General features: G+C 40.5%; 1 protein-coding gene across 3 annotated transcripts in view; it reads left to right on the top strand.

The window, feature by feature from the left end:
- Window positions 1–12,868, top strand: part of LOC130918022 (cyclin-dependent kinase-like 1) — a 57,280-nt gene that overhangs the window by 29,486 nt on the left and 14,926 nt on the right. For 2 of the 3 annotated variants that reach the window (XM_057839873.1, XM_057839875.1), the window contains exons 3-4: window positions 2,152–2,273; window positions 9,525–9,597. In XM_057839873.1, coding sequence (XP_057695856.1) covers window positions 2,152–2,273; window positions 9,525–9,597 — 195 coding nt within the window. The remainder of the gene's footprint in view (window positions 1–2,151; window positions 2,274–9,524; window positions 9,598–12,868) is intronic. The other variant, XM_057839874.1, reaches the window with a different exon arrangement.

Raw genomic sequence — 12,868 nt, 5'->3', positions numbered from 1 at the left:
GTGAAGTCTAACTGTAACTGTAGTCTTGAAACAAATCTGAATAAGGAAAAACATTGCAATAAAATAATGCAAACTGGTTAAACTAAAAAGAGTAGCTGAGATCTGTCATGACAGAACATCGGTTCAATGATATTTGGCGCCATCTAGCGTCGTGAATGGGGAGAGTAGCTGAGATCTGTCATGACAGAAGATTGCTTCAATGATATCTGGCGCCATTTAGTGTCGTGAATGGGTATAATGTCTAGACTGCGAATATAAGACGACCCCCTCTTTTTCAGTGTCATTTCAATGCAAAAAAACACCGTCTTATATTCGGGCCAATATGGTATATGACTCGCAGCTCGACTCGGACTTGAAAAAAAAAAAGACTCGGACTCGGACTTGCCTCGCTTGAGCTGAGACTGTCCGGGACTCGATTCGACGTGTGAGGCTATACCTCGAGACTCAACACGACTCGTGAGACAATGACTTGAGACACGGGATGCCAACTTTGCACAAATCTGGTGTCTTTGAATTATAATCAGTTGATTGTAGTCAGTGGCTGCTTCTTTTAACAGAAACTCATTGGTTAAATGGTCTGTGCTTGATTGGTAAGAACAATAACCAGCACCCACAGCGGCCCTTGGGGACCGGTATAGACAGCCTTGCCTTAAAGATAACCTGAGGTTTTTGTGGGTGGGCTCGGGAACAATGGCGAAGGCCTTGACTGACCTGTGACTCAACTTGACACGACAATCTTTTGAGTTGACACGACTCGTCAGTACAACCTTGTGACTCTGCTCGACCTGACACGACCTCGAGACTCGACTCAACTTGACTCAACATAACCTTATGACTTGACTCGACATAACCTTATGACCCGACTCGACTTGACTCAACATAACCCTTTAACTCTATTCGACTCGACCTGACCCTTGTGACTCGACATAACTGAACCCGACTCTACTTACCCACAAGAGGTAAGACTTGGGACTTCCTTGTGACTCGGCTCATGGTGACTCGAGCACTTGTTGTACAACCCCTAGCAAAAAGTATGGAATCACCAGTCTCGGACGAGCACTCACTCAGACATTTTATCATGTAAAACAAAACTCAGATAAAAAGCTTGAAAAAATCATGACAACAGTGTCAAGAATCTGCATTGGACTAGGTGTCAAGAGTCAAGAATCTGAATTGGACATGGACAAGGTGATGATGCTGGAACTTTTGTTTGGTGCTGTTCCAGTTAGATTTACAAAGATGACTGCCTGAAGAAGACATCAAAATTTCCTCAGTGCTTGATGATATGGGGCTGCATGTCAGGCAAAGGCACTGGGGAGATGGCTGTGGTTAAATCTTCAATAAATGCACAAGTTTACATTGAAATTTTTGACAGCTTTCTTATCCCTTCAATTGAAAATATGTTTGTCATTTTCCAAGATGACAATGCATTATGCCACAGAGCTAAAACTGTTCAGAGCTGAGTAATCCTTGGGGAAAGAGTCATTCATTCAATGTCATGGCCTGTAAATAGCCCAGTTCTTAACCCTATTGATAACCTGTGGCAGAAATTGGAAAAAAAAAAATCGTCCACAGCAGGGCTCCGACCTGCAAGGATGATCTGGGAACTGCAATCAAAGCGAGTTGGCACCAAATTGATGAAGAATACTCATCAAGTCCATGCCTCAGAGACTGCAGGCTGTCATAAAAGCCAGAGGTGGTGCTACTAAATACTAGAGATGTGTTTTGATTGTTATTTCTTTGTTTGTTTCTCATGATTCCATATTTTTTCCTCAGAAAGGAGTGATCCCATATATATTTCCCTGCACTTACTTCCATTTACTGACCACCACAATGTTTTTTTATTCATTTCTTTTAGTATTTCTGAATGCTAAAGAGTTGCACTTTTGAACTAATTCATTATTTTTTCAAGCTTTTTATCGGAGTTTGTTCTACATGATAAAATGTCTGAGTGAGTGCTCGTCCGAGACTGGTGATTCCATACTTTTTGCTAGGGGTTGTAGTAGTTAGTAAAAGAAGAAGACATTTTATGCTGAAAACACCTGTTAAAGAAATTCATATTGTGTGAGCATTGTACACATACGGCATCCACCTTTCTTCATCCTTGTTGTCCACGATGACTGATGCTGCAACTTTTTGCTTGTCCTGCAGCAGTTGAAGCACGTTAATCTGGTCAATTTACTGGAGGTGTTCCGCAAGAAACGGCGCCTCCATCTGGTCTTTGAGTTCTGCGAGCAGACGGTCCTCAACGAGCTGGAAAAACACCCTCGAGGGTAAGTACACCAGTGGCGAATGCAGGTCTTTCAATGTGGGGAAGCTCAAAGTGTGTCTGCCTGAGAGTGGTTTGTGATGGGGGATGGGTTTAACGGCAACCGCTGCTTAGTAGGGAAAGAAACTAGAGTGCCAGAGGTCAAGTCTCCAAACACAAGGAACTACAATAGAATATGAACAACAGACATAAGCTTGATTTTTCACGAGTCGTTCATTTCAATTCAATTTTATTTGTATAGCCCTATATCACAACAAGTCTCAAAGGGCTTTGCAGAGGCAATATGATACACAGTCAGAAACAGTAGATGAATTAAATAAAGTTCTAGTCCAAGTCCTGGGCATCCCTCATCCTTAGACCCTCCATGTCGGCAAGGAAAAACTCCAAAAACCTTTTGGAAAAAATGAGAAACCTTGGGGAGAACCACAGTCAGGAGAGATCCACTCCCAGGATAGACAAGATGCACCAGGACTGCTAATGGGAATTAGCAAACGGACTTACAGTTTATAGAGATGCAATAGAGTGAGATAACAAGAGGAGGTCCATCTAGCCAGATGAGACGGGGGGCAACGAGGACGTCCATCCAGCCAGGGGTCCGGATAGTCAGGAGGCTGCGGCTGAAAAATAGGGGGGGAACGGGGACACCGGGTGACTAGTGATGAAGAGACTAGTCAACTAGATGTTAAAATTAGAAAAGAAAAATAAAGTAAGACAAGTGGTAGGTAGAGTGAGAAAAAGGAGATAGGACTCAGTGGCTGTACTTCCCCCAGCATTATAGCTTCTAGTGCAGCTTTGACTGAACTGTGAGTCTTGTCCGATTTCAACTAGCCTGACCATAAGCTTTGTCGAATAGGAACATTTTCAGTCTAATCTTAAATGTACAGACTGTGTCGGCTTCTTTAATACTAGCTGGAAGCTGATTCCATAAGACTGGAGCTTGTTAGCTAAAGGCTCTAGCGCCTACTGTACATTTAGAAACCCTGGAAATTACCAGTAGACCTGCATTCTGAGAACGGAGTGTTCTGTTGGGGCGGTATGGAACGAGAGCATCGGTGAGATAAGATGGCCCCAAACCATTAATGGTCTTAAATGTAAGAAAGAGGATTTTAAATTGAATTCTAAACTCAACTGGAAGTCAGTGAAGGGCCTGGAGCACAGGGGTGATGTGCTCTCTTCTATTAGTTCCTGTTAAAAGTCTTGCTGCTGCGTTCTGGACTAGCTGAAGACCTTTTAGAGAACTTTTAGGACAAGCTGCAAGTAGGGAGTTACAGTAATCCAATCTAGATGTAACGAACGTGTGAATTAATTTTTCTACATCGTTTTTAGACAAAATATTTCTAATTTTGGCTATGATGTGCAGGTGAAAAAAAGCTGTTCTGCAGGTTTGTTTAATATGAGCTTTAAATGATAAATCTGGGTCAAATAGAACTTCTAGGTTATAACTGTGGTGCTATAGGCTACACTTACATTGTCCAGAGTGACTATCTGGGCAGTTAAATAGTATCTCACACTTTTTGGGCCTATTATAAGGCCTTCTGTCTTTTCAGGGTTAAGTAGAAGATAATTAGTGCTCATCTAGGTATTTACAGTGCCTTGCAAAAGTATTCGGCCCCCTTGAACCTTGCAACCTTTCGCCACATTTCAGGCTTCAAACATAAAGATACAAAACTTTAATTTTTTGTCAAGAATCATCAACAAGTGGGACACAGTCGTGAAGTTGAACAAAATTTATTGGATAATTTAAACTTTTTTAACAAATAAAAAACTGAAAAGTGGGGCGTGCAATATTATTCGGCCCGTTTGCGTTAATACTTTGTAGCGCCACCTTTTGCTCCATTTACAGCTGCAAGTCGCTTGGGGTATGTTTCTATCAGTTTTGCACATGGAGAGACTGACATTCTTGCCCATTCTTCCTTGCAAAACAGCTCGAGCTCAGTGAGGTTGGATGGAGAGTGTTTGTGAACAGCAGTCTTCAGCTCTTTCCACAAATTCTCGATTGGATTCAGGTCTGGACTTTGACTTGGCCATTCTAACACCTGGATACGTTTATTTTTTAAGCATTCCATTGTAGATTTGGCTTTATGTTTTGGATCATTGTCCTGTTGGAAGATAAAAATCTCCGTCCCAGTCTCAGGTCTTGTGCAGATACCAACAGGTTTTCTTCCAGAATGTTCCTGTATTTGGCTGCATCCATCTTCCCGTCAATTTTAACCATCTTCCCTGTCCCTGCTGAAGAAAAGCAGGCCCAAACCATGATGCTGCCACCACCATGTTTGACAGTGGGGATGGTGTGTTCAGGGTGATGAGCTGTGTTGCTTTTACGCCAAACATATCGTTTTGCATTGTGGCCAAAAAGTTCAATTTTGGTTTCATCTGACCAGAGCACCTTCTTCCACATGTTTGGTGTGTCTCCCAGGTGACTTGTGGCAAACTTTAAACGAGACTTTTTATGGATATCTTTGAGAAATGGCTTTCTTCTTGCCACTCTTCCATAAACGCCAGATTTGTGCAGTGTACGACTGATTGTTTTCCTATGGACAGACTCTCCCACCTCAGCTGTAGATCTTTGCAGTTCATCCAGAGTGATCATGGGCCTCTTGGCTGCATCTCTGATCAGTTTTCTCCTTGTTTGAGAAGAAAGTTTGGAAGGACGGTCGGGTCTTGGTAGATTTGCAGTGGTCTGATGCTCCTTCCATTTCAATATGATGGCTTGCACAGTGCTCCTTGAGATGTTTAAAGCATGGGAAATCTTTTTGTATCCAAATCCGGCTTTAAACTTCTCCACAACCGTATCTCGGACCTGCCTGGTGTGTTCCTTGGTTTTCATAATGCTCTCTGCACTTTAAACAGAACCCTGAGACTATCACAGAGCAGGTGCATTTATACGGAGACTTGATTACACACAGGTGGATTCTATTTATCATCATCGGTCATTTAGGACAACATTGGATCATTCAGAGATCCTCACTGAACTTCTGGAGTGAGTTTGCTGCACTGAAAGTAAAGGGGCCGAATAATATTGCACGCCCCACTTTTCAGTTTTTTTATTTGTTAAAAAAGTTTAAATTATCCAATAAATGTTGTTCCACTTCACGATTGTGTCCCACTTGTTGTTGATTCTTGACAAAAAATTTAAATTTCATATCTTTATGTTTGAAGCCTGAAATGTGGCGAAAGGTTGCAAGATTCAAGGGGGCCGAATACTTTTGCAAGGCACTGTATATCTCGGACGCAGGTGCTTAGTTTATCCACTTGCCTGATCTGCTCAGGTTTAATTGATAAATACAGTTGTGTGTCGTCAGCGTAACAATGAAAGTTAATGCTATGTTTTCTGATGGTATTGGCTAAAGGAAGCATATACAGCATAAACAAGATGGGCCCGAGGACCGGCCCTTGCAGCACACCATAACTGACTCTGGAATACAGTGATGATTGCTGGTTTACATTGACAAACTGGCACCCATTAGATAAATAGGATGTGGCTAGGATGATTATGAAAGTCTCCGGTTCAATTCAGAACAATGGAATGAAAATTGAAAAATGCCCCCCGCGGATGATAATACGACAAGATTACTGATTCGTTCATTTCACTGTCAATCAAAAAGGGATTCAGCCTCAGACAGGTCATCCGATCATCATGCAGAGAAGCCGAGGCTCTCCCACTGCCCATTGACTCCCAGAGGATAAACCCAGCCTTTAGCCAATGACTCGTCTCGTTTCGCTGTAATGGAACAATGCACTCTCAATTGTGATGACGCACGGCGTCCACACTGTTTAAAGGTCTGTGAAGCTGTGCGAATGAATGAAAAGCAAGCCGCATCGTAACCAGTGATATGAAGCAAATTCTGAACAAAAGTTGAGTGGATCGTAGCGCATATTTAGTCAATTACATGTATTCTCAACAGTATACATTTGATCACCTATTTTTTTGACATTCTGAGGGAAACTGAGCTTCTTTTGCGGTTTAAGAGCAATCGTAACTGGTGAGTACACATAAAGTATTCTCACATTGGATTGGTCGCAAACCAGTCGCTTTCAGAACAGTCAATTCCTGATTGCCAATCATTTTCAAGATGAAAAAAATTGACTTAATTCAAACTTTTAACTACGGGAATTGATTTTCATTTCTTTTACTGACATGCTTCTTTAGAAATATATAATTTATTTTAAATTATTTTCCAGAATTGTATGAGTTCTCTCAGTTTTTCCAAGCACTCAATGAGAAAGTACAGCTGCTGCATGGTAATGAATGTCAGTGTTTGGCTGGGTTTTTGCAATGTATACTTGAGCTTGAGTGGAAAGCTGCTTATGTAAACTCACGTCACACAAAAGTCAGCTGTTTAAGGCCGTCTGACCTTTTTTCCCCTACAAAGCCACGCTGCAGAAACCGTAGCCACACTGGATTACAAAGGTACTCTTTACTTGGTTATTACCCCTGGAATAAGCAGTGCTTCCAGTTTTCAACTGGAGATGACGTGCAGTAGATGGCTTGGCTTAATTGCTCTGAAAATTTTTTTAAACTTTTATTCTGGTTTTGTAACTGAATCCTTTAGTACATTTAATAGATCTTCCAAAATTTAACCACAGAGGTCCTTTTCAAGATGTTACAACTAATATTTGTCTACTAGCAGTATGGCCTGGCGTTAAATAGGGGGCCTGCATTGTTGTCGACGCCGTCAAAGCTGACCAAGAGGAATCATAGACAAAGAGCTTTTTTCGGTGAAAATTATTGTGAATAAATGCTTAAATCCCCGACTACTAGATATGGAAAACAGTCTTGGTTCTTGGTTAAAAGCATTAAAAAAAAAAGTGCAGTTAGTGTTTATTTTACATAAATATGCCGCAGTACAATGCTAGTCTGTTAGTGAATGTAGCTAGCGGTCGCCTGATGTAAAGAGAGCTTTTCCAGTGAAAATTCTTGTGAATAAATGCTTAAATCCCCGAATTCGTTATAGATATGGACGTAAAACAGTTTCGGTTCTTGGTTAAAAGCAAAAAACAAAAACAAAAATGCAATAGCGTTTATTTTACGTAAATATGTCGCAGTACAATGCTAGTCTGTTAGTGAATGTAGCTAGCGGCCGCCTGATGTAAAGAGAGCTTTTCCAGTGAATATTCTTGTGACTAAATGCTTAAATCCCTGAGTTCTTTATATATATGGACATAAAACCGTCTTGGTTTTTGGTTAAAAGCAAAAAAACGTGCAGTTAGCATATATTTTACGGAATATGTCGCAGTACAATGCTAGTCTGTTAGTGAATGTAGCTAGCGGCCGCCTGATGTAAAGACAGCTAGCTATAACAGTGAAAATTCTTGTGAATAAATGCTTCAATCCCCAAATTCTTTATAGATATGGACGTAAAACAGTCTCTGTTCTTGGTTAAAAGCAGAAAAAAAAACTTGCAGTTAGCGTTTCTTTTACGTAAATATGTCATAGTACAATGCTAGTCTGTTAGTGAATGTAGCTAGCGGTCGCCTGATGTAAAGAGAGCTTTTCCAGTGAAAATTTTTGTGAATAAATGCTTAAATCCCTGAATTCGTTATAGATATGGACGTAAAACAGTCTCAGTTCTTGGTTAGAAGCAAAAAAACGTGCAGTTATGGTTTATTTTACGTAGGGTGACCATTTTTTGATTTCTAAAAAAAGAGGACACTCAGCCCAGCCTCAGCCCGGCCTCAAGATACTTGAATTTTACTCGAAGTTCACTCAAAGATGCCTATATCACTTTAATATATTTAAAGTGTGCCCCCTCACTCTGGATGGAAAAATGCCGTTTGAAAAATATATATATAAAATGCAGACCCATAGAAATGTAGTTCAGTCAATACACATACACACAGTAGGCTATGTGCCAACTAAACATTTTTATAAATTACTATCACGACAATTGTCCTTGACAAATTGTTATTCCCATTCAATTGATGTTCTCATTCAATGTTCTAGATTGCACACAAACAAAAACCGAAATAAACTGACAAACTAGTCAATCAGCATGTTTCCAAAAGTAGCAGTTCAAAACTACGTTTCCCATAATGCCTAGCGCGGTTTAGCTTACTGATAACTAGCTGAGGCAAAAATCAAACTTTGCTATAAAAGTTTACAATCATCGGCAGCGCGCCGATGCGACACCAAATGGGATTTTACAGTCAAAGCTCCGACAGAAGTCAACAGTTGCCATTATATACGTATTTATCATAAAAATTTTTTTTTTAGAAACTTCAGGCATTGTGGCCAAATCGTCGTAGTAGATGGTGGTAATGCCTCATGATAGGGGTAAACTGCCAACAAAAACAAGAACTACTACTTCCCTCCATTCTCGTAGGAGCCATGTCAACTGCTGCCACCCAGCGGTCGCTAGCGGCCGCCTGATGTAAACAGAGTTTTTCCGGTGAAAATTCTTGTGAATAAATGCTTAAATCCCCGAATTCCTCATAGATATGGACGTAAAACAGTCTCAATTCCTGCTTAAAAGCAAAAAAACGTGCAGTTAGGATTTATTTTACGTAAATATTGCGAACTATGATACCAATGCAGTAGCGGCTAATTTCTCCCATTAATTTTTTTCAGAACGTTTCAAAATGCATGCATGGTACGAAAAATACCTTAAATTAATTAAAATTACCTTGAAACCTCGAACAAATCACTCCTAGACAATCCTTCCTGGTTGTATGCGGTACAGCTTTCGGAATTTTTTTAACAGAAATCCGGCATTAGATTGCTGTGTGCGTGTCACATCACGCTCAGTCATGGTTGCCACTGCTACCAATGAACCATTGTGAGCGTAACACATTATAAACAACAGTCGCTACAGTATGAATATCCAGCCGAAATGAATACCTTAGTAATATTCTGGAAAATTTTTCACTTTAAAAAAAAAAATCCAGTGTCTCGTTGTGGAGTACTCAAAGCCACAACATATCATCACAGCACATTTAAATTTGTACATGAAACCGTGAAGTTTGAAAGCCAACTGCAACATGGAATCACAAGAGACAGGTCTTTTTCCCCAAAAATTTTAGGGATTTTCTATGCTAATTAATGGAGTCTCCAATTAATTTTCCGCACTAAATGGAGGCCTACAGAGATCAAACTCATCTAAGAACAGTCCCAGAAACAAAGTACTACGGTCTAAAATTTCATCAAAATCCGCCCAGTCATTTCGGAGTCAGTAGGGAACGAACAAATACACAAAAAAAGTTCCATTCCTATATACTAAGCATAGAAAAAGATCATTCTTGTGTTGTCCTTCCGCAGGGTTCCCGAGGCTCAGCTGAAGAGCATCGCGTGGCAGACGCTACAGGCGGTCAACTTTTGCCACAAGCACAATGTAAGTAGACATGCCCGCCAGCCTCCAGCCACAAAACGGTGAGCCCGATTTGATTTGCCTTCTGAAGGGACTTCAAAGTTCTTTGTTAAAACTCGCAACGCCTAGAATAAATTTTAGTCGAATACACGTTTATACAGTTGTGGTCAAAAGTTTACATACACTTGTGAAGAACATAATGTCATGGCTCTCTTGAGTTTCCAGTTATTTCTAAAACTCTGATTTTTCTCTGATAGTGATTGGAACAGATACTTCTTTGTCACAAAAAACATTCATGAAGTTTGGTTCGTTTATGACTTTATTATGGGTTAACAGAAAAAGTGATCACATCTGCTGGGTCAAAAATATACATACATGGATCTGAAAAAGCGAATTATTGACTTTAACAAGTCAGGAAAGTCACTTGGAGCCATTTCAAAGCAGCTGCAGGTCCCAAGAGCAACAGTGCAAACAATTGTTTGTAAGTATAAAGTGCATGGCACTGTTTTGTCACTGCCACGATCAGGAAGAAAACGCAAGCTATCACCTGCTGCTGAGAGAAAACTGGTCAGGAGGGTGAAGATTCAACCGATAATCACCAAAAAGCAGATCTGCCAAGAATTAGAAGCTGCTGGAACACAGGTGTCAGTGTCCACAGTTAAGCGTGTTTTGCATCTCCATGGACTGAGAGGCTGCCATGCAAGAAGGAAGCCCTTGCTCCAAAAGCGGCACCTTATGGCTCGACTGAAGTTTGCTGCTGATCACATGGACAAAGATAAGACCTTCTGGAGGAAAGTTCTGTGGTCAGATGAAACAAAAATCGAGCTGTTTGGCCACAATGCCCAGCAATATGTTTGGAGGAGAAAAGGTGAGGCCTTTAACCCCAAGTTCACCGTGCCTACCGTCAAGCACGGTGGTGGTAGTATTATGCTGTGGGGCTGTTTTGCTGCCAATGGAACTGGTGCTTTATGGGATAATGAAGAAGGAGGATCACCTTCAAATTCTTCAAGATAACCTAACGTCATCAGCCCGAAGATTGGGTCTTGGGCGCAGTTGGGTGATCCAACAGGACAATGACCCCAAACACACATCAAAAGTGGTAATGGAATGGCTAAATCAGGCTAGAATTAAGGTTTTCGAATGGCCTTCCCAAAGTCCTGACTTAAACCCCATTGAGAACTTGTGGACAATGCTGAAGAAACAAGTCCATGTCAGAAAGCTATCAAATTTAGCTGAACTGCACCAATTCTGTCAAGAGGAGTGGTCAAAGATTCAGCCAGAAGCTTGCGAGAAGCTTGTGGATGGCTACCAAAAGTGCCTAATTGAAGTGAAAATGGCCAAGGACATGTTACCAAATATTAGCGCTGCTGTATGTATATTTTTGACCCAGCAGATTTGATCACTTTTTTTCTGTTCACCCATAATAAAGTCATAAAAGAACCAAACTTCATGAATGTTTTTTGTGACAAAGAAGTATCTCTTCCAATCACTCTATCAGAGAAAAATCAGAGTTTTAGAAATAACTGGAAACTCAAGAGAGCCATGACATTATGTTCTTCACAAGTGTATGTAAACTTTTGACCACAACTGTACTAGTCCTTCTCAAAAAATTGGTATATTGTGATAATGTTAATTATTTTCTGTAATGGACTGATAAACATTAAACTTTCATATATTTTAGATTCATTACACACAAGTGAAGTATTTCAAGCTTTTTATTGTTTTAATATTGATGATTTTGGCAAAAAAGTAAAGAAAAACCAAAAATCCCTATCTCAAAAATTTGCATATTTCATCCGACCAATACAAAAAAGTGTTTTTTAATACAAAAAGTGGTTTTGGCACTGTGAGCAGGTGCCAGGTCGTGTTGAAAATTGAAATCTTCTTCTCCATAAAGCTTTTCAGTAGATGGAAGCATGATATGCTCCAAAATCTCCTGATAGCTAGCTGCATTGACCCTGCCCTTGATAAGACACAGTAGATCAACACCAGCAGCTGACATGGCACCACAGTCCATCACTGACTGTGGGTACTTGACACTGGACTTCAGGCATTTTGGCATTTCCTTCTTCCTCCAAACTCTTGCACCTAATTTCCGAATGACATGCAAAATTTGCTTTCATCTGAAAATAGTACTCTGGACCACTGAGCAACAGTATAGCTCTGCTTCTCTGTAGCCCAGGTCAGGCGCTTCTGTCGCTGTTTTAGGTTCAAAAGTGGCTTGACCTGGGGAATGCGGCACCGGTAGCCTATTTCCAGGTTTCTGCAGGTCCCCCAAGGTCAGGAATCTGCCCTTCTCCAAAATCTTTCTCAGGGTGCGGTCACCTCTTCTGGTTGTGCAGCGTTTCCTGCCACACTTTTTCCTTCCAACTGAGGTGCCTTGATACAGCACTCTGGGAACAGCCTATTCGCTCAGAAACTTTCTATGTCTTACCCTCTTGCTTGAGGGTGTCAGTGATGGCCTTCTGGACCGCAGTCAGGTCGGCAGTCTTGCCCATGATTGCGGTTTTGAGTAATGAACCAGGCTGGGAGTTTTTAAAAGCCTCAGGAATCTTTCACAGGGGTTTTGAGTTAATTCGTTGATTCAGATGATTAGGTTAGTAGCTTTTTTAGAGTACCTTTTCATGATATGCTAATATTTTGAGAAAGGGATTTTTGGTTTTTCTGGACTTTTTTGCCAAAATCATCAATATTAAAACAATAAAAGCCTTGAACTACTTCAATCAATCAATCAAATCAAATTTATTTATATAGCCCTTTACAAAACCCGAAAGGTCCCCAAAGTGCTTTACAACAAAGACAAACATGGCTCATAGTAAATAAAAGGCAGGAAAGTATTATAGAATGACATTAGGAAGAAAAAAAAGAAAAAAGAAACGAAACAATGCATCACGATAAAAGTCAGACAGCAAATAAAACAGATAAAATCCGAAAACATTAAAAACCCTAAAGAAATAAAACCAGGCTAAACTAATCTTGGGGAAAGGCGAGTCTTATAAGGTGTGTCTTTAAACAAGATTTAAAAAACAAATAAACAAATTTGTAGTGGTGCAGATTTCAGGGGGAAGACTATTCCAAAACCTGGGCGCAGCAACCGCAAAAGATTGGTCTCCCCACTGTTTGAGTTTGGACCTCGGAACGTGCAAATGAAGTTGGCCGGTAGAGCAAAGAGGCCTGCCAGAATTACGGATGGTTAAAATTTCCGATAAGTAAGAAGGAGCCTGGCCATTAATAGAATTGGAAACAAACAGTAAAAGTTTAAAATCAATTCTAAAATGGACTGGAAGCCAGTGGA

Source organism: Corythoichthys intestinalis, chromosome 6 (assembly GCF_030265065.1).
Source record: "Corythoichthys intestinalis isolate RoL2023-P3 chromosome 6, ASM3026506v1, whole genome shotgun sequence".
NCBI lineage: Eukaryota > Metazoa > Chordata > Actinopteri > Syngnathiformes > Syngnathidae > Corythoichthys > Corythoichthys intestinalis.
Note: the sequence above shows the minus strand (reverse complement) of the source record. Positions and strands in the feature narration are given on the sequence as shown.